The sequence below is a fragment of the Asterias amurensis genome, chromosome 2 (genome assembly GCF_032118995.1).
Source record: "Asterias amurensis chromosome 2, ASM3211899v1".
NCBI lineage: Eukaryota > Metazoa > Echinodermata > Asteroidea > Forcipulatida > Asteriidae > Asterias > Asterias amurensis.
Window position 1 is genome coordinate 15,726,598 of NC_092649.1, and position 23,580 is coordinate 15,750,177.

The 23,580-nt window shown below is 38.0% G+C and overlaps 1 protein-coding gene across 2 annotated transcripts in view; it reads right to left on the bottom strand.

The window, feature by feature from the left end:
* Window positions 1–23,580, bottom strand: part of LOC139951469 (uncharacterized) — a 35,017-nt gene that overhangs the window by 3,052 nt on the left and 8,385 nt on the right. For both annotated transcript variants that reach the window (XM_071950383.1, XM_071950389.1), the window contains exons 7-11: window positions 23,287–23,430; window positions 20,081–20,461; window positions 3,437–3,619; window positions 2,736–2,879; window positions 669–1,049 (exon numbers count right to left, since the gene is read on the bottom strand). In XM_071950383.1, coding sequence (XP_071806484.1) covers window positions 669–1,049; window positions 2,736–2,879; window positions 3,437–3,619; window positions 20,081–20,461; window positions 23,287–23,430 — 1,233 coding nt within the window. The remainder of the gene's footprint in view (window positions 1–668; window positions 1,050–2,735; window positions 2,880–3,436; window positions 3,620–20,080; window positions 20,462–23,286; window positions 23,431–23,580) is intronic.

The window sequence follows — 23,580 nt, forward strand, 5'->3', positions numbered from 1 at the left end:
TTCTTCATTCCTATTGGTCGAGAGCAACGGTGGAACAGTTGTGCCACATCACGCGATACGCGCAATGCGCAAAGCAATCTCCTTATAAGGAGTTGTTTACCCGAGGGCCTTACCATTTCATAGCTGGAGGGGTGTTGTGTTGAAAGAAAACATTGAACAATTATAATTTTTGTGTTGATGTATTTGACCGAAAAGGTATTTATGAATGGGAATCAAAGTGTGTTCAATCGGTTTTCAACTAGTGGTTTAAACCAGCAGAGGCCTGACTCTTGATAATTTACCTTGACTTTGTCTCAGCAGGCCATGTTGGGATTAAACCACTAGTCGAAAACATCTTCACCACACATTGATTCCCTTATCAACATTCTTAGTACTACCAATCCCTTCACTTTTTGAAATATCTTTATTTAGGAGTACCAAAAACAGGCATGACATTTGGGCCCCTGAAATTTTTTTTATTGAGCACAAGGGCTGAAATGTACACGTGGTTAAGGCATCAATTGACTTTTAAGGCCTTATAAATAAAAAAACAAATCTGATTTTCCAAAGGGTTAAACAAATGGAAAACAGACTAAATTAGAAAGAATATCATGCCTGAAAAAAACAACCCAGGACAAAAAACTGTGTCATGTTTTCCACACCATAGAGTGCAATGTACATGCACTTACCATTGGACACTTCAAGGCCGGATGTAACACTCAAATATGCTGAGGCTACTCCAAGCTTTTTATCAGAATGCGTCTTGCTGTACGCAGCACATGAATACATCCCAGAATCTGCCATCCTAGCATCACTCACTATTAGATTAGCTTCAAATATCTCATAGATTCTGGCATTCAGGTCTAAATGACGGCCGTCTTTCTCCCAGTACAGGTCAACAACCGCATTGGTAGAGCAAAAGAAGACATGATTGGCTCCTTCTGAGATGTTGGCCGCCATGGGAACGGTCGCAAATAGTTCGGAATCTTCTTCTGATTCGTCCTCTGGAGAAGAGTCCGCAGAGTAGTCGTAACTTAGCACTGAATCCGAGTAGAAGGCCTCATCAGTAACTGGACATTTTGAGAGATCAAAACAAGTTGAGCTGAGTGTTATTGACCCCTTGCACGCACTTAACACGCAGCGACTGTGCCGCGCTCACCATTCTGCACCTTAAATCTGTTAAATCTGCACCTTAAATCTGTGGAAAACAAACTTTCATGCAAATTTGGGAGTTTTTATATCAATCAAAGATGGTCTACAACTATGCTAGTACACACAACGGGTCGGATGTGTGGTCACGCAACAATTATTAACAAGCCTGATCTTTCCTAGCCTGAACATCTGATGTCACATTTCGAGGCTCATGAACATTGTAAGTTGACAAAACGGCATCGCATAGCGTTCAATAAACACAAATTCCAACGTGTACTTCATATTCAAAGCGTGTACAGAATGGCGCGCATCTCTCTTTGCGGTCATGTCACTTTTGTGCATGAGCATCACCAGGGCGCCCTCTAGTTCTTATGAATAACTCTATGTTGTGGATTAAGACAGGGGACCAGTCTAGAGCTTTTCCTAAAATACAGCATTCTAACATGGGGTTCTCATTTCAGAACCACAACTTCAATTCTTCAGAGAAGTGCTCTCCAATCAAATGTAAGGCGGGTGATGTCTTGGGATTTTCGCCTGATTTTAGGAATTTCTCAAAAGTGAGCCTTCAAATTTGTCTTGAGAAGAACAAAATCTACATGGATTCCATGTAAAAAGGTTCTGCGTCTAGAATACATGTAAGGTGGCTAGCAAAACCATCTTATCTAATTGAGATCAAACAAGGGTATTTAATAGGATCAAAGCTGATTTGTCATCCAGAAAACTGTTTAAATAATGGATATTTTAATACCCAGACTTTCCTTACATGTGTATCCATAGACATATTCATATCAAAAATTACACACACAAAACACGTAAAATCGCATTCCTGGTGTGTTTTCAGTTTCTTTATCCAACAAGTATACCATCAATTCAAAAATGTTTATATTTTGTTTTCACTAGATAAGTTAGTTCAAGTGTTTCTTAACTCAACAACAGCTTGCCATGATGATGGATTTAAGGAGAAATGCAAAAATGAGAATAAATTCTGGTGTAAAGAGTTAGGGTTATGTCACACGAGGCAATTTACAGGCAACCAGTTCCAGGCAATCTCCAAGAAGATAAGCCATTCACATTTCATTGTTCACATACTTTGCTCGTTGATCGTAGGACATTGTTAAAATGGACCCCTGTGCGACAAAAGTGGTCCTGTAGCTTGTACTGTAGGTGGTTGCCTCCAAGGTGCCAGCAAAATTTGCCTTGTATGACAAGGCCCTAAAGAGAACAAACATTGTGGAAGTGTCGTGGCCAAGCGGTTAAGAGCATCGAATTCAAACTCTGGTGTTTCTGATCAGCAGAGTGTGGGTTCGACGGCCAGCCGTGACACTTGTGTCCTTAAGCAAGACACATAACCATTTCTTCGTCCTTCGGATGGGATGTAGAGCCGTTGGTCCCATGTGTTGTGTAAACGCATGTCAAAATAACCAAGTGCCCTTATCGAAAAGAGAAGGGGTTCGCCCCGGTGTTCCTGGCTGGATTGGCAGCATATTGCGCCACAGCACCTTTACATGGTGCTAAGGATTAGGTCTTATATCTCAAACTTCGTCCCACTCCTTCGGCAAAAGGCGCGCTATAAATACAGTTATTATTATTATTATTATTATTACCTCGTAGAGAGAATGGAGCAATAATAAGAGGACCGCCAGGAAGATGAGCTTTACAGACAAAATCACCCTGATGCTTTTCCTCCATTCTTGGAATTACAAGTGTCTTGCCATCATCATCAATCACAATGCCTTCAGTTGCTTTACCTGCAAAGTAGGAATTTGAAAAATGGAATGTACAATTCTAAAACAACACTGTGTATTAAATAATCCTCTTAAAAAAATTCCTGAAAATAGCGGGGCATAAAATCACCAAGATTAGCAATTTACAGAAACGAATGGACCCTAATGGTTCAATTGTGAATCACACATGAACCAAATTGATGTGTCAGTAGGCCATGTTCAGACAAACTAATAAAGTTAGACCCAAACCATTACAACTTTACTAGCAGACACGGGTCGTTATTAAAGCATGACCAAGGAGGCTGGCGGGGCTCTGGCAAGGGGCCCCGACTTGGTGGGAAGCATCCTTTTTGGAGCACTCACCTTGAGAGAGTGAGTGGTCGATTAGCTGTTGCCAGGGGCTCACTCCCCCCGGAGGCGACACAGGGAAACTAATCGGATGCACCCAGTGTTACTTTTTATTTTCCGAACCATGCAAAGCTTCAATTATCACAGTTCAATTATCGCTTCAAGCTTCAATTATCAGATCGTTCTCCGATTATTTAATCCATGCCCACCCTTCATCTCCCCCATATCTTTACCTTCTGGAAGTAAGTTATCATCTTTTAACCATGAGAAAACAGCGCCCTCTTTGTTCACCTCGCACTCCTTTTCCACCAGATCTCCTACCTGTAAATCCAGGCTGTGCATGGGTTGAATGATGAACTCTAGCACTCTGTCTCCATCTGGTTGTTTGGACAAACCATTATTAACCAACTCGCTTTCTGAAAAAGGAGGCAAAACAAGAGATAAGAATCTATAGGCTCTGTTGATGACACTCCCCTTGCATGGTACCAACAAGGGATGTAAATTAATTCAATTCAATTTATTTATTTATTTCATCACAGATTTACAAGTAAAAAGTTAAAATTGTTTTAAAAAGATTTAAATTTGAATTTAAGGTGGCGTCTAGACTTGATACCGACTAGACTAACCAGAAACCATAGAGCACAGGGAGACAATGCACTAGAGCATGGTCAGTTAGGGCAATTCGAGAGCTATGTCACAGTTTCTAGTCAAGTCTAGTTACTCACCCAAACTTGCTCCCTGTTGGAAGCTACGTAGGGGGGAGGGGGTGGAAGGGTTGATGTTGACATTTTCAACAAGTGACGATATAAATGGTTTAAAAATGCAAGTAAGGGGGTTTCACTCAAATATCCATCAAGTGTGCTCAGAAAGCTTGCAAAGTTGTATTTGTTAGATTGCTTGTTTTCCAAGCATTGGAATTCAAATGACTGTTAAAACGCACACATGAACCATGGTATAGAAAACATAGGAAGACCACCAACATCAGAGCTAGATATCTCAGTTGGAAGTGCCCCAGCACGCTTTTCCGGATATGAGGTTCAAGTCTTCCCCCCAACTCGCCACCCCCCAAAAATGCTTTTATTTGTTTTATCCTTTTGTAAAGACATTGCCCAACAAGATGCCACTCAGGGTGAGAGCCACATAGATATTAATTAAGGACAATTAGAATGGAGTAAAGATGAGAGCTAACATTTCTCTGGAATTCTGATAGATTGTACAGCAAGATACGGGTACAGGAGAGAGCTCCGAAATGCAACAGTAAAGGGCTGGAAGATATGGCTGAATGTCTCCCCAAAAAAGGTGTTTTTGCCCCCATATATTGTCTTAAAAAATTAAAAAATAAACATAAAAATGCAGACAACTTTTTTAGACAGCCCTTATGAATCTGCCAAAGATCGGTAATGCCATTCTGCAAATCCAGAAACTTTATTATTTTGTAGTACCGACTTCTGTATTAACTTATGTTGCCAGTCGTGGTGACTAGGCATAGCATTACAGTATCTTTGGGAGATTCATCATTAACGTATTTAACCTCAGCGGGACTGTTACTTTGGGCTAGGAAATAATTGTAGTAGTTGGCCATACACAAATTATATTATGTTACTCTATTACCATAAGATCTGGAGTAATTTCGCTACTTTTATTTCATTCTGTGACAGTTGTGATGAAACTGAAACTGTGCTGTTTTAGAAACCTAGTAACCGCTTAACTCCAACAGCGCCCTCAATAGACAAATAATAATAATCGTATTTATACCACGCTTTTTTCCAAAGGATACAAAGCGCCATGTATTTACTGCAAGGTGAGTAAGAAGAAGTTTGAATTACGAGACCTAATTCTTAGCAACATGTAATGGTTTAAAAGGTGCTGTGGCGCAATATGCTGCCAAAAGCAAAGTTCACTGAGTTTGGGAGTTTACTGAGTTTGGGCGTTACACCTTTTATTAGAGAACTGGTGTGAAACTTCAAGGGGGACACGACTAGACCAAGTCTAACTTCGTAAGTATAATGTAAGTATTAGTATAATAATAATAACCCGTTTTTATATAGCTCTTTTCACACCCGGAGGGCGTCCCAGAGCGCTTCACATTATTACCCCTGGTCATTGGGCCTTATTTCACTCCTCAAATCATCTCAGCTCCCTGGTGGGAAGTATACAGCCTTGTGCAACATTAATATGCATTACTCGGCTAAATCGATCACATAACCATCTCTGCCCTCACAGGTGCCCTGCTCAGGGACACAAGTGTCACGACCGAGAATCGAACCGACACTCTGCTGAACAGAAACACCAGAGCTTGAGTTCAGTACTGTCATCCACTCGGCCACGACACCCCAGTATTACCTTGAGTTGTAAATGAAGCATAAAATCCACCCTTCTGATCGGCACTGTCTGAGACGAACTTGATGATGAGTTGACGGGTGAATGACTGAATCAAACCAGGGACATTGTTCCCGCAGTATCGACCAACATCTGCATCTGAAGTCAAGACGGAGAAAAGAAAACAAACAATCAAAGGAATCAATTCATTGTCATATAGCCTAGATGTTAAATTTGCATCGGGGATAGAGAATATTCCTTTTTTTTCTTTCTTATATACACCGATGTGTGTTAGCACTGTTTACTCGGTACTTTCCCGAGATCTGTGAACAACAATCACAGGCATATTACTCTGGAGGGATTCGAACCCACGACCTTTGCATCTCCAGAGCAGTGTCGTATCACTAGCTCTGAAGTTGCAAAGGACATGGGTTCAAATCCCACCCAAGTAATATGCCTGCGATCGGGAAAAGTACCGAGTACACAGTGCTCACTCACATCTGTGTATATGGGTGGAGGTAAAATGAATATTCAATTCATTGTCACAATACACACAACCCATTTGGCTCCCTCACAAATATCAACATTTCCCCACTGGGAGGGAGAGGGGTTTTCATGCCTGCTGTACGCTTTCATGTAAATCTGTTTAAAGCCATTGGACACTTTCTGAACAGAACAAAAATTAAAAGTTCACAGATTTACAAATAATTTACAGGGTTTACAGAAGGTAATGGTGAAAGACTTCCCTTGAAATATTATTCCATGAAACCCTTTACTTTTTGAGAAAACATTAAAACAATTCTCGATATAGAGAATAACGGATTTATTTTAAACACATGTCATGACACACGGCGAAACGTGCGGAAACAAGGGTGGGTTTTCCCGTTATTTTCTCCAGACTCCAATGACTGATTGACAGGTTTGTTATTTTATATATAAGTTGTGATACACGAAGTGTGGGCCTTTAGACAATCCTGTTAACTGATGTTGTGCGATTCTTTAATGTAAATCTGATGACATTGTGCTTTGGGTTACAAAAAATACCCAAGCATTTCAAACAGTTTAAACTTTTGTCAACAAAATTTTCCCTTGTAAAAGCCATCAAGCTTCCTTTAAATTTGTTACTCTAAATAGTAACTGCATAGCCCATAGTTGCAGGTACAACCATGTACGAGTCTCTTTTGGGAGGGGAATTGTTGGCTCTGAAAAGAACTGTTATGATTTTTACTTACTGTTCTTTTTAATGAAAACTTAGCAGTTTTTGTGTCAGTGCAAAAATAGTGTAGCTCCAAAGGTAGCACTTGTTACACCATGCGACCACACCATACAACCACACAGCTCTTTTCAGAGCCAACATCCCACCCAAAAGAGATTTACAGATTGTTGTATCCACATCGTTTACTAGTTAAAGGGACACATGCTTTGGATCAGGTGAGTTGTCTATGAAAATAAAATAAAACCGTTTGTTATAAAATGCTTATGGTAAGAAAGACGTTTTATAAGTAGAATATAATAATCCACACATGTGTATGCCTCGAAATTGCATGGTTTTCCTTATAAGTTGTGAATTAAGACGACACACCATTTTGTGGAATCAAGTTTTCAACTCCATAAAATGGCTGACCGTGTTAGTTTGTAAAAGGAAAACCTCGCCATTTCAAGGCAAGTTTGTGTGGATCATTATATTCTAATTTTAAAACATCTTTCTAACCATAATAATTTCAGAACAAACGGTTTCAAACACTTTGCATGGACCAACTCGACCGATCCAAGGCAATGTGTTCCTTTAAAGCAAATACCTTCAGCACTGCTGTTCTTGATGATTACGTAATCGAAGATACAGGGAACTTCCTCCAGGTCGAAGAAGCTGAAAGTTAAATCAATCCGTCTGTTGATTGGAGCATTGATCTCAATGGTGCAGTCTTTATTCCTTGGATACTGATCAGGGTACCTGAGGGATGTGATGTTTCCTTGACGAGCATTGTGCCAAATCTGATTGCAGTCACCTAATCACAAATAATGATAATCATAATAATAATAATTAGTTCTTATTTTAAAGCATTTCACAATACTGTAGCATTGGTGCCCATCAGCCAGCAGAGGGCGCCAGCATGGCTCTGCGGTGGAGCTAGTTGTTGGTGGGGCCCCCTACTGGAAGATTGGGAAACCCGCTTGCCTCGAGATGTTTTCCTTTTGTACTCTTAAGAACGAATGTCTGGAATAAGAATGTCAGGAAGTCAAGCAGAATTAACGCTTTTTATTGTTGTTTGTTGTTGTTATTGACATGTTGTTGTTATTTACACGCATGTTTAGTGTGACAATACTGTCTTTATGCGCTTTACATAAGTGCCCTGGTCATTGGGCCAAGAACATTCCTTTAATCTTTCTCAGCTCCCTGGAGATACAGCCCTGAGCAGCTGTGGTGCTCCAGTGGCTTTGTCAAACACAATATCAACCTCTACCCTCACAGGTACACATTAAACACCTGAGTGAAAAGAACCATTTATAGTAACGTATCTTGCTCAGGGACATAAAGTGTCAAGACCAGGATTCCAACCTACACTCCACTGACTTTTCCACAAGAAATTGAATTTGATGCTCTACACCACTCGGCCATGACACCCAGAAACAATCAACAAAAACTCTAGATGTGTGAACAAATTGATTTGAGATGAACAGTGTGGCAGGTAGAGGTATGTCGTGGCCACAGGTAGTGGTATGTCGTAGCCACAGGCAGGAGTGCGTTTTGGCGAGCCCAATCAAAGCCCAACCGACCCAACAAGTCGGTTACCGGTTGTTATGAACAGCATTGTCAACGCGCTCAACCACACACACAAAAACGCTCAACCGGTGACCAATGTTTCTGGTTGGGGGTTGCCAAAACGCACTCCAGTTTACTGCAAGTTCTGATTGCTGAATGATCAGACTGTAGGGGTCAGATTCCGGTAAAGACAGTTGTGTCCTAAGGCAATGTGGTGCACTCATGTGATGAGACAGGGAGGCCTACCCGGGGCAGTTATAGACTGTCTGCCTACAGGTACAATAGACTGATCCATTAAGCTCCGCCCGATTGAGTTTGACCACTCACAACCCATTGCGCAACAAAATGTTTGACATGCTTGTGCGTATGCTTGGTGCGCACACGGCAGAGTTGTGCAGAATAGCATGAGAGAGGGTTACGTTTTCTTGCTCACACGTGCGCCGTGAGCAACCCTAATGGATCGGTCTATTCAAGGCACAGGTTGCCCTAAGCTGCGCTGGATAGACAAAGTGGAGTGGTAGAAGTGTAGGAGAGCTGAGAAGAGCAGCGATTGAAAGAGAGCAGGTGAAGGCGGCGACTCTAGGAGGATGAGGAGGTCACGCACCATTTCTTTGCCGAATGATGATGGTAATGCAAGGCACATCACCATTATTGCTACTCTTAAAGGGTCTGGGTACTTTTTGTAGACCAAACAACACAATGACCACAGATTTACAATAAACTTACACGGTTTAAAGATAATGATGGTAGAAAGCTTCCCTGAAATTATTACTTGCTGTCAATCTGTAGATATTGTGTTTTGTGTTACAAAAAGTACCCAAATCCTTTAAACCAGGTGTATAAATTGGAACCTGAGACGGTATTGTATTATAATCCCTTAGTGCTAAATTCAGCAGCCTGGTGTTGTATGCACTAAAGGGAGATGAGAAAGTTGCAGGAATGGTCGGAAAGCTTATAAGAACCAAAATCTTAATAGGATGTTCATCCTAAGACTTCAGTTTCCGACTTGTTTTCACTATGAGGAGAAATCTTTTTTGGAGGTGATTTAGTCAATGTTCTAATTCAAATGCATGACACATAAAAAACAGAGGGGTACCAAAACAAAAATACATATAGTTTCATAAAGATTGCAACCCTGTTAACATGGCAAAAGTCATCCCCTCACTGCACTGTTTTGGTACTAAATATTTTTTTGAAGTGTTGGCAGTTGTATGGTCTTTTGAGCACCACAAAATTGTTCACCTGTTTCCCCAAGGGTTGAACATCATGCCACATACAAGATAATCCCTAACATAAATTTATAGCAAAAAAGAACAAACTGGGGTTGCCTCCCAAGATAATTTTCCGTAGGTTGAACCAAGTGTTTATATCGAAAACATGAAGACTGAATTATCTTTGCTCTTCGAGAAAACCAATGTATCAAAGTAATTGTGTATGTATATCTGGTAATGAAACCAAGAATGCCTAATATTTAAAGTGAACTCAATCATTGTAGTTTGCAAGCCTTAGGAAACCAGTGAGCTTACTATGTCATGTATATGCAACAGAAACACCAGGGTTAACTGGTTGTGACACTTGTGTCCTTATATATAAGATACTTAAAGGCAGTGGACACTATTGGTAATTACTCAAAATAATTATTAGCATAAAACCTTACTTGGTAATGAATAATGGGGAGAGGTTGATGGTATAAAACATTGTGAGAAATGGCTCCCTCTGAAGTTACGTAGTTTTTGAGAAAGAAGTAATTTTCCACGAATTTGATTTTGAGACCTCAAGTTTAGAATTTGAGGTCTCGAAATCAAGCATCTAAAAGCACACAACTTCATGTGACAAGGGTGCTTTTTCTTTCATAGTTTTCTCGCAACTCGGACGACCAATCGAGCTCAAATTTTCACAGGTTTGTTATTTTATGCATATGTTGATATACACCAAGTGAGAGGACTGGTCTTTGACAATAACCAATTGTGTCCACTGTCTTTAACCATGATTGCTTCATAAAAAGTTGGGGGGGGAGGGGTAGTGCTTTCTGCTCAACCAGCCAGGCTTCTGATGGATGATACCCAAGACTACATCCGTATGGACTGTAAAGGGGGTAACCCTGTTTCACTCCCAGGAGTAGGTGGCAACAGCCCCTGGCAAAAAAACTTGATTGTAACCCACACCTGGTCTTCATGGCATTGTGTGTCTAGCGACTTTCATAAAAATAAGGGAATCAATGTGTGGTGAAGAGGTTTTCAACTAATGGTTTAATCCCAACGGGGCCTGGTTCTTGATAATTTTACCGAAACGAAGTCGAGGTAAATTATAAAGAACCAGGCCTCGGCGGGTTAAACCACTAGTTGAAAACCGATTCAACACACTTTGATTCCCATTCATAAATACCTTTTCGGTCAAAAACATCATCACTTTTTGGTCAAAAAGTAAAATAAACGCAAAAAATATAATTATTCAATGATTTATTTCAACACCCCTCCAGCTAAGAAATGGTAAAGCCCTCTGCCGCCCTCGGGTAAACAACTCCTTATAAGGGAATGCTTTGCGCGTCGCGTGTATCGCGTGACGCGGCACAACTGTTTCAGCCGTTGCTCTCGACCAATAGGAATAAAGAAACTGTCTTGTAAGAACAGGTGCAAGGCTGCGTGTCACGCCCATGAATTAACACTTTTTACCGGTCATAAACAAGGGTTTATACACACCCACGTGACGCACTCTCCACCAATAGGAATAGCGAAACTGTCTGAGGTATTTATGAATTTAAAATTAAGAACCCTGCCTTTCCGTGATATTAAGTGTTCTGGGTTCTTTTACGCACACCCCCCAGCAATCCAAATACACAAGACCTTTGCAATCCCAAGGCTGAGGCAATAATCAGGTCTTGAACTAGGGGAGGCTGAGGAGGGCATCAGCTCTGTTGCACCTGGTATATATTAGCCTTCTTCCTGCAAAATGAAAAATGCCCTGGACCCTCTCAAAGATGTAAGAGGCCCGATAGTTATTAAAACTTTGTTAAAACTCACCAACTTCCTCAACAAACTGACTGTCCGCATCTTCCTCTGATTTCTCCCCACTGAAATCATTCTCAGCATCTGGACCCTCCGTGTGGTCTTCTTCCCCCCCTCCAATTAAGGGTTTCGCACTGCTATTCTCCCCAATAGAATCACCAGAGACTTTAGTGTCATCTTCATCTGTGCTCTCAATAACAAGATCATCAAACTCTCCTATGGCTTGATACCCAATCTCAAATCCCTTGAAAGAATCTGCTTCGTCACTGTGGAATGTCACAAAGACTTCAGACAATGTGGAGGTGAAAGCTTGTGGCAGGTTCGTGCCACAGTACTGTCCAACTTTGGGCGACCATGCATCTGGACCATCATATAACACCAGATAGTCATATCTGAAAGAGCACAAAGAACAATAATAATAATAAGGGGAAAATCAGCTGAAAAGTTGCATGCCTGCACCATGCACAGCTAAAATCCTGTGAATCACATGAGTTGAAAATTAGTGATGGAGTCAAATTGATAGTTAGATGATGTTGAATGCAACACACACAGCAAATACTTTCTAAACTGAAATAATAGTAGACTTGTGGGTACAATCATGTAATAGTTATCTTTTGAAGGAGTGTTGGCTCTGAAAAGAGTCGGTTTGGTCACAATTGTTTTTGTTTTTTTCCACGCTTGAAGATAAGCAGAGTATGCTGTTCGAATCGTCAAGACCAAACCAGTTTTTTTTTCATAGAGCCAACACTCCCTCAAACTGCAAACAATCAAAGAAGAACGAGGGGTGTGGGGGGGGGAATCCTCTATGACAATATGTGGGTTTTTTCAGGGGAGGGGGGGCTGCTGGTACCAATTTGAGCACGCGTGTTGAACCAGTGTGGATCGAAAAAAATATCCAGTAAATTTGTACATTTCAAAGTCACAAGTCACACTTCCAGGAGGGGGGGGGGGTATGATGAAGCAACTAGATAGGCATTCTGGGGGGAAAATCACACATACAGTGGGCCTGGGCCAAATTTCATAGAGCTGCTTAAGCAAACAATATTGCTTTTACCAGAAATGAGCAGAATACCAGTCACCAATTGTAGTTGTGACATGGTAGTATGGCTGGTAACCTTACTCTGGTAAGCGTAATCAACTCCCTTCCTTAGCACATTTAGGAGAGTTAACCAACGGTTCTTTTCAGAACCACCCCAGAACCAACTCATTTAGAGATTCTCATTACATGGTGTTACCGCAAACCTTTCCTGGGTACCAGGCAGTAGGATTAATTTGTATACTCACTGACAATTCCTCTGAGGTTCCACATCCATTGAGAGGAAACTGACTATGACCTGATTGCCTTGATTTGTCCTTATACGCCATGAACACAAGTCCAGGTCCACAGGGTAGTTGTTTGGAAAGTCCGGGCTGGTAAAAGACTTAACGTCTGTCTTTATAGCAATGAGTGGAGCAACCTTTCCACATCTATCTGAAACAGTCAAAAAAGTATTGAGGGACAATATTTTACCTTGATTATTAAAATAGACAACAAGAAAGCTTAGGGTCGAAAACTGTTCTTTTTTGCAACAACAAAAATGTAACAGACAAATTTAGTGCAAACAAAATTGTCATTGGCCTCATGTTTCAGAAGTCCCTCTACTAGCCTTTGAGAAAGACCCCTAGGGTAAAAACTGTTTACAATATGTCACTTAGGTTGGTTAACACTTTGCAACAGCTAATTCTGTTTCAGCAAATGTAAGTTACATGATTAAGTTTATGACAATTTGATGCCCTATAATATCTGTTCTGTGGTCACACAGTAAAACAAGGAATTGTGGAGGATTGACCACTAAGGACTGTGGAAGCTGGATGTGGTTTTGAAACATTTTCAAGGGCATTTGGTTAGCTTATTATGATTGCTTTAACAGAAATCCATGGAGGCTGGCCCTGTAATATATCTTCATGTGGAAACACTGGTGAATCTTCATCTTTGCTCTGGCCGCAGACACCAAATGCCAGAAATCTCAGAAATGATTTATGCATGAATTGTTTCTCAGACTAAATTATTTTTTATTGAATTCTAATCAATGGGGGCATATCAGAAGAAATATCTCATCAGAATACTTCATACATCTTTATAACAAGTAAGCTTTTTTACACAATTCTTTTTCAGCTTCATTACCAAAGTATGACCCTACCTTTAGTTTGTAAATATTGGATACTATGGAAAATAAATTGAAGTTTACTGTTAAATTTATGTTCAATTCAAATCAAGCAACATTTATTTCAATATTGGTGAAAAAGGAGAATAATAAACAAGTTAAGTACAATTATTTATAAGGAATATTACAGAATTGTTTTTTGCTAACGAAACAGTTGCTGGCAGTGTAAGCACTTTATGTAATGCACCATATACAGAGACTGACAAACCTGTAAAAGTTTAAAATCGATTCAAAACAAAAATGAATAAAACAAAATGCTCACTGAGCGTTAAACTCCAAAATGACAGAAATATTTGAAGACAGAGAGCAGGGGATGTTTTCTACTATCATCATCCTTAGAGCGTGCAAGTTTTATGTAAATCTGTGATCTTAGACAAGTTTGTTTTTCTACCAATTCTGTAATGTATCTTTAGGTCATAGACAGTAAAAACAAAAACTGGTTGAGAAAAATAATTAATGCAAATGAAATAAATACTAAAATGTAATGGATAAGAAGCAGATAAATAAATTGGTTAAACTTACCACTAGATCCTTCAGAAGCTTCTCGCTTGAAAATGTCTCTAAACAAAGCAACACCCGTTGATGATGTCACAAACAACAAGAAGATGACAACCAAACAATAGTGTACAGAAAACATGATTGTTCGCTTACTTGCAATTAAACTGTGCCGTTTAGACTCACGAAGCTGCTCGAAACATTCACCAGGGTAAGAGTAAAGCCTTTGCTCTCAACAGGAAGGTTTTAACAGACGATGACCAGGAAGGAAACAAGCATCATGATAACAGTAAAGCTTCGGGAAAGTACCTTTTCAGATTCAGAGTTAACTTTTTTTAAACCCTGGTTCTCCAGATTGTAACTTACGATTCATTGTTTGATAGGAAAATTGTTGTGTTGTTTTTTTAATAAAGGAAAACAAGTTTAAGGAGGAAGATATTGTTTTATTTAATAGTACAGAAAAAAAAACTTTGCAAAAATGCGATACATTTGATGTATAGATTACACTGTTGTTTGATATCAGACTAATTCTGGATCCATTTGAGTGCAGTGTCTTTATAATCACCAGAAGAAATGAGAACAATTCCATAACATGAGGCCAAACCGAGTGAAATGGAAAAGCTAGACTCCACCAAAATTAGTTTTTCATCACTCACACATTATATTAAATTCTTGCCACTGAAATTTTGTAAACAATAAACACAAAAAATAGACATGGAAACTCATCCATGAAAACTCAACCACCCTACACTCTAAAAATTCTTTAAAAAACCTCTTAACATCGTGGACGACTCTTTGTAGACACCAACCTTGTCCACTTGTACACAACCTTAGAGACTTTCTTTTGGAGGTGTTAGGTGCTATAGAAATACGTTTGTTATTATTATTTATTATTAACCTTGCCGCAATTGGCCAACAATTATATTCAGCGACAAATACTTATTCATATTGGACTCCAATATTAAATTGTGGAGCCTCACATGGCAAAATCGAATGCCAAGGATATGTGTAGAAACATATTTCACATTAATTGATATTGTTTACCGTTAAATAAACTGTAGGCCTACGAAACCATTTTTATTTCTGTTCAAAGGTAATGTACAGTGCACTCTGAAGTTCCTATGTGACAAACAGGAAGCAAATGTACCGTGAATAACAAAAGTCAAACGTCAAAATCCCTCATCTGCTAAAACTTTTGTAGCTTTTTGTTTAGAGTTTTTAAACAATCAATGGGTTGGAATATACATTTGAGATTGGAAAACTGATTGGAAAATTTCTTTATTTATTTTGCTTCAGGGATATAGAATATAATTTGTGTTTTTGTTTACCCTTAAACCGATGTGTATGAATCACTGTAGACTCAGTACTCTTCATTTGCCTTTGGACTTTTTAAAGAGAACTCAGGTCAGTGCTGAAGTGGTGTTGGTTAAAAACCAAATAATTCATACTTATAACAATTAGCCAACTTTTATTGCAGATGTTAGTGACAGTGTGTACATAAAAAAGGTTTGGACTCAAACTGTTTATGTTATGTCCAAAAGCTGAAAAACAGGTCCTGTTGAGGAAGTTGGCGCTATGCCACGTTTCTACTACCAGGGCAGGCAGACTTTTGCAGCACCATCATAAAGAGAGCGATCATTATGCAACTCCAGTGTTTAGTTTACCAAGTGCCAATGATTTATTATTACACACTATTATTTCCTGTTTTTCACTTTGGACCCGGTACTTGTGTCTGTTTTCTCAGTTAGGGTGTTGTCCACATTCAGCTTCCAGATTCACTCTGTACCCTCAAGTTCGATCTGAGCCACGTTTTGTTCTGGCTTTCATTTTGTCAACCTACATGCCCACTTGTTTTAATGTCAAGTAATTAACATCAAACTTGATATTTGAAACAGAAAAGTTGAACTACAAAACCTGAATTCATCAATCCCCCAAAACACCCTTTAGAAAATAGTGGCACCAAACACAACAACTAAAAAGCCACAAAATTTGCCCTAAAAAGCAACAAAATTTGCCCTAAAAAGCAACAAGGCTATGGCCCTGTGTGCCAATCAAATTGTGCACTAAAAAGCAACAAAATTTGCCCTAAAAGCAACAAGGCTATAGCCTTGTGTGCCAATCAAATTTTGCACTAAAAAGCAACAAAATTTGCCCTGAAAAGCTACAAGGCTTTGTGTGCCTATCAAATTTTGCACTAAAAAGCAACAAAATTTGCCCTAAAAAGCAACAAGGCTATTATAGCCTTGTGTACTCATCAATTTTTGCCCTAAAAAGCAAAGAAGGTTGCCCTTAAAAGCAACAAGCCTTGTGTACTTTTCAAATTTTGCACTAAAAAGCAAAGAATTTTGCCCTAATAAAAAGTAACAAGGCTATATATAGCCTTGTGAACTTGTGCACTAAAAAGCACAAAATTTTGCCATAAAAAGCAAACTTTGGTGCAAAATTTAAGTAAACAATGCTATTATTGATGTACGCAATGCACAAGTACACATTTAACAAGTACACATTAGATAAATACACATTTAATAACTACACATTTTATAAGAACAGAATGCCTTGTTACATTTGTGGGAAAAAATATGTACAAGGCTATAATTTAGCCATGTACCCGTGTGTATTTATCAATTTGTGCCCTCATATGCACCAAATAATAACAAGGCCAAATAATCACAAAGTTTGCCTTACAATTTTATCAAACTATGCTCTTAAATACACAGGTCTCCAATCAGGTCGAAAGTTGACAAGATTTTAGGTCTACCAGCGAACTTGACTGGTGGCAAACGTCTTTATAAAATAAAAGAAACAAAACTTGTGGTGAATTTGTGTGTGTCAGCTATTACCCAAGCTCTCAAATTTCGCTTTAGTTTGAATAAAAAGAGTACACCTTACAGGAACTTACATAAAATTTAAAGGATACCAGCATGCTCGTTGACGTATAACCAAAAACTTAAACCACTCTGATGTAGACTTACAGTACATTGTAGGTTACAACTCTAATAAGTATTGTTTGAAGCTTTGCATGGTGTTGAGAAATAAGAAGAAACCATAAACATAGAGTAAACTTGCGGCTACAACCATTTGTAAATCTCTTAGGGTGAGTGTTGGCTCTGAAAATAGCCGGTTTGGTCTCGATGTTGCAAACAGTATACTCTGCAGCTCGTCTGCTGGTCGTGGTGGAGCTTTGTAGTGCTGATTGGACAAGCATTTGGGCGGGAAGAATAGGAGCTGTTCTTGGCCGGTGAACACCAAACGGTCAAGACCAAACAGGCTCTTTTCAGAGCCAACACTCACCCTAAGAGATTATTTACACATGGTTGTATCCACAAGTTTACTATTTATTTACAGTTTCTTCTAACAACTCTTATAACAATAATAATAGTAATAATAAACAGCTTTTATATAGCGCTTCACACAGAAAGTCTGAAAGCGCTTTACAAGAAAAACATCAATAAAACAATAAACCAAATGAACAAACTCTAGCCCGGAACTACAAACATAAGATGCATTCATGAAGTCATAGACTCTGTCAACCAATCTATAAACTGGACCACTTTGGTGTAAAATCCATACTTGCCTTCCCTTGCACAGCCGTCACCCCAACTAACAATTCCTGTCATGTACCATTTACCATCCATCTCTTGAGCCAGGGGTCCACCACTATCCCCTTGACAAGTGTCACCTTTCGAAGCCTGTGAGTATCCTGCACAAAACATATTGTCAGAAACATAATCTTCTGTTGACTCCTTACAAGATTTTTGTAAGACGATAGGAATATTGAGTTCCTTCAGATAGCGAGGGTATGCACCATCTTCAATTATTTGTCCCCAACCTGCAACATGAGCTGTTTCTCCTGGCACCAGTAGTTCGTCCGATGTACGCACATTTGGCAGACAGATTGGAGTGATGTAATTGGTGAATGATTGAACCCTACTTTCCAGCTCTATCAAGGCAATATCACTATCTAAGGTTACTGGGTCGTAGTCGGGGTGTATAATATACCGTGACACTTGCATTCGTATCTCCTCCGGTTCGATAAGAAGGGTGTCGTGATCTCCCAAGCGAACTTCTAAATGTTCAGGTTTTGATATTCCCTTAAAACAGTGAGCGGCTGTGACTACCCAGCGATAGTTTATCAAGCTGCCTCCGCAGAAAGGCTCCATATTGCTACGTCTCCAGAGGCGAACTATCCATGGGGAGGAGCCCTTCAAGGCTGTCTGACCATTCACAATTTTCCCTTTGTCTTCTTCGGTGCTTTCGTCGCCAACAACTTGTTGTGCCCTCACAGTGCCACAAACTGTCAAGGCAAACAAAATTAACAATCAAGAGAAGTCTGATAAAAATAATAGTAATAATAGTGGCTTCTTATATAGCTCGCGTATCTGTCACTCAGTGATGCTCAAGGCGCTTCAACATACAGTATCTCCTGCAAGGTATTTAAAAAAAATTATGCAAGTTTGACCAAAACAAAGCTAAAAGCCACTCTAGGTAACGAGATACAAGGAAGAAAACATAGAAATGCAGAAACTCAGTGGAGCTGAAGGTAGGAATTGATATTCCTCTTAAAATATGGCAGATCATAGGATGAAGGGAAACATTCAACAGGCAAGGAGTTCCAAAGAGATGCAGTACGAGGGGAAAAAAGCTACTGGAGTAGCTCTTTGTTCTACATCTCGGCACAGCCACAGTATAAAGATGAGAACGAGCAGAAAGCCTGGTTAAATTATGAGATAGACTCCTTTTAGGAAGCACCGTGTTATGGTTTACAAGGTGCTTTTACAGGGTGCTGTGGCGCAGAAGGCTGCCAATCCAGCCAGGAACACTGGTGGAAACCCTTCTCTCTTTTTGATAAGTGCACCGCATTCTTACATGCGTTACACACTCGCACAGGACCAACAGTTTTACATCCCATCTGAAGGACGAAGCAATGGCTAAAGGACACAAGTTTCATGACTTGAACTCGAACCAATACTCTGCTGATCGAACCAACACTCTGCTGATCAGAAACACAAGAGATTGAATTAGGTGCTCTTAACCACGACACTTCCACAAACAAACTTTTCAGGAAAGAAACATTAAAATAACCTCTAAAAAGTATTAATCTAGCTATTTAGTGGTGGTTTGAAGTATTTCAGACAAATTGAGTAAAGATTTTGTTATTCACTTGTTATATATGAAAACCTTTTGGGGCATTTTCAACATAACAACATTAAACAGAGATAAAAGGACCCAATGTTCTCTACAAATACTTTAAATGCCATTCATAAATACCTAAGACAGTTTATCCATTCTGACTGGTCAAGAGGGCATCACGTTGGGGTATTTGAACGGATAATATAACACCAGTAAAAAGTGTTGAAACATGGGCATGACACGCGAGCTTGCACCTGTTCTTGACAGTTTCTTCATTCCTATTGGTCGGGAGCAACGGCTGGAACAGTTGTGCCACATCACGCGATACGCGCGACGCACAAAGCAATCTCCTTATAAGGTGTTGTTTACCCGAGGGCCTTACCATTTCATAGCTGGAGGGGTGTTGTGTTGAAAGAAAACATTGAACAATTATAATTTTTGGATTTATTTTACTTTTTGACCAAAAAGTGTTGATGTATTTGACCGAAAAGGTATTTATGAATGGGAATCAAAGTGTGTTCAATCGGTTTTCAACTAGTGGTTTAAACCCGCAGAGGCCTGACTCTTGATAATTTACCTTGACTTTGTCTCGGCAGGCCTCGTTGGGATTAAACCACTAGTCGAAAACATCTTCACCACACATTGATTCCCTTATCAACATTTTTAGTACTACCAATCCCTTCACTTTTTGAAATATCTTTATTTAGGAGTACCAAAAACAGGCATGACATTGGGCCTCTGAAAAAAAAATTATTGAGCACAAGGGCTGAAATGTACATGTGGTTAAGGCATCAATTGACTTTTAAGGCCTTATAAATAAAAAAAACAAATCTGATTTTCCAAAGGGTAAAAACAAATGGAAAACAGACTAAATTAGAAAGAATATCATGCCTGAAAAAAACAACCCAGGACAAAACTGTGTCATGTTTTCCACACCATAGAGTGCAATGTACATGCACTTACCATTGGACACTTCAAGGCCTGATGTAACACTCAAATATGCTGAGGCTTCTCCAAGCTTTTGATTAGAATGCCTCTTGCTGTAGGCAGCACATGAATACATCCCCGAATCTGCCATCCTAGCATCACTCACAATTAGATTAGCTTCAAATATCTCATAGATTCTGGCATTCAGGTCCAAATGACGGCCGTCTTTCTCCCAGTACAGGTCAACAACCGCATTGGTAGAGCAAAAGAAGACATGATTGGCTCCTTCTGAGATGTTGGCCGCCATGGGAACGGTCGCAAATAGTTCGGAATCTTCTTCTGATTCGTCCTCTGGAATAGAGTCCGCAGAGTCTTCGTAATTTGGCACTGATTCTGAGTAAGAGTCCTCATCGGTCACTAGACATTTTGAGAGATAAAAACAAGTTGAGCTGATTGTTATTGACCCGTTGCATGCACGTGACATTTGGTGATTGCAACGCTTAACATTTTGGTGGTCGATAGGTTTACGTGTAAACCCCGCATTGCAAAAAAACTGCATTTCACTGAATAACTCACAGTGACATTGACAAACTTTCATGCAAATGTTGGACTTTTTATATCAATCAAAGATGGTTTACAACTGTGCCAGTACATAATACAAACAAGGGGCCAGCTGTGAGGTCACACAACAATTATTAACAAGCCTGATCTTTCCTAGCCTGAACATCTGATGTCACATTTCGAGGCTCATGAACATTGTAAGTTGACAAAACGGCATCGCGTAGCGTTCAATAAACACAAATTCCAACGTGTACTTCATATTCAACGCGAGTACAGAATGGCGCGCATCTCTCTTTGCGGTCCTGTCACTTTTGTGCATGAAGCATCACCAGTGCGCCCTCTAGTTCTTATGAATAACTCCATGTTGTGGATTAGGACACGGGACCAGTCTAGAGCTTTCCCTAAAATACAGCATTCTAACATAGGTTTCTCATTTCAGAACCACAACTTCAATTCTTCAGAGAAGTGCTCTCCAATCAAATGTTAGGCGGGTGATGTCTTGGGATTTTCGCCTGATTTTAGGATTTTCTCAAAAGTGAGCCTTCAAATTTGTCTTGAGAAGAACAAAATCTACATGGTTTCCATGTAAAAAGGTTCTGCATCTAGAATACATGTAAGGTGGCTAGCAAAAGCCATCTTATCTAATTGAGATAAAACAAAGGTATTTACTAGGATCAAAGCTGATTTGTCATCCAGAAAACTGTTTAAATAATGGATATTTTAATACCCAGACTTTCTTTACATGTGTATCCATAGACATATTCATATCAAAAATTACACACAAAAAACACGTAAAATCGCATTCCTGGTGTGTTTTCAGTTTCTTTATCCAACAAGTATACCATCAATTCAAAAATGTTTATATTTTGTTTTCACTAGATAAGTTAGTTCAAGTGTTTGTTAACTCAACAACAGCTTGCCATGATGATGGATTTAAGAAGAAATGCAAAAATGAGAATAAATTCTGGTGTATAGAGTTAGGGTCATGTCACACGAGGCAATTTACAGGCATCCAGTTCCAGGCAATCTCAAAGAAGATAAGCCATTCACATTTCATTGTTCACATACTTTGCTCGTTGATCGTAGGACATTGTTAAAAAAGTGATCCCTGTGCGACAAAAGTGGTCCTGTAGCTTGTACTGTAGGTCTTATATCTCAAACTTCATCCCACTCCTTCGGCAAAAGGCGTGCTATAAATACAGTTTTATTATTATTATTATCATTATCATTATCATTATCATTATCATTATCATTATCATTATCATTATCATTATCATTATCATTATCATTATCATTATCATTATCATTATCATTATCATTATCATTATCATTATCATTATCATTATCATTATCATTATCATTATCATTATCATTATCATTATCATTATCATTATCATTATCATTATCATTATCATTATCATTATCATTATCATTATCATTATCATTATCATTATCATTATCATTATCATTATCATTATCATTATCATTATCATTATCATTATCATTATCATTATCATTATCATTATCATTATCATTATCATTATCATTATCATTATCATTATCATTATCATTATCATTATCATTATCATTATCATTATCATTATCATTATCATTATCATTATCATTATCATTATCATTATCATTATCATTATCATTATCATTATCATTATCATTATCATTATCATTATCATTATCATTATCATTATCATTATCATTATCATTATCATTATCATTATCATTATCATTATCATTATCATTATCATTATCATTATCATTATCATTATCATTATCATTATCATTATCATTATCATTATCATTATCATTATCATTATCATTATCATTATCATTATCATTATCATTATCATTATCATTATCATTATCATTATCATTATCATTATCATTATCATTATCATTATCATTATCATTATCATTATCATTATCATTATCATTATCATTATCATTATCATTATCATTATCATTATCATTATCATTATCATTATCATTATCATTATCATTATCATTATCATTATCATTATCATTATCATTATCATTATCATTATCATTATCATTATCATTATCATTATCATTATCATTATCATTATCATTATCATTATCATTATCATTATCATTATCATTATCATTATCATTATCATTATCATTATCATTATCATTATCATTATCATTATCATTATCATTATCATTATCATTATCATTATCATTATCATTATCATTATCATTATCATTATCATTATCATTATCATTATCATTATCATTATCATTATCATTATCATTATCATTATCATTATCATTATCATTATCATTATCATTATCATTATCATTATCATTATCATTATCATTATCATTATCATTATCATTATCATTATCATTATCATTATCATTATCATTATCATTATCATTATCATTATCATTATCATTATCATTATCATTATCATTATCATTATCATTATCATTATCATTATCATTATCATTATCATTATCATTATCATTATCATTATCATTATCATTATCATTATCATTATCATTATCATTATCATTATCATTATCATTATCATTATCATTATCATTATCATTATCATTATCATTATCATTATCATTATCATTATCATTATCATTATCATTATCATTATCATTATCATTATCATTATTATTATTATTATTACCTCGTAGAGAGAATGGAGCAATAATAAGAGGACCGCCAGGAAGATGAGCTTTACAGACAAAATCACCCTGATGCTTTTCCTCCATACTTGGAATTACAAGTGTCTTGCCATCATCACCAATCACAATGCCTTCAGTTGCTTTACCTTCAGAGTGGAAATTTGAAAAATAGAATGCACAATTCTAAAACAACACTGTGTTCTAATGATTCTCTTAAAGGCAGTGGACACTATTGGTAATTGTCAAAGACTAGCCTTCACAGTTGGTGTATCTAAACATATGCATAAAATAACAAA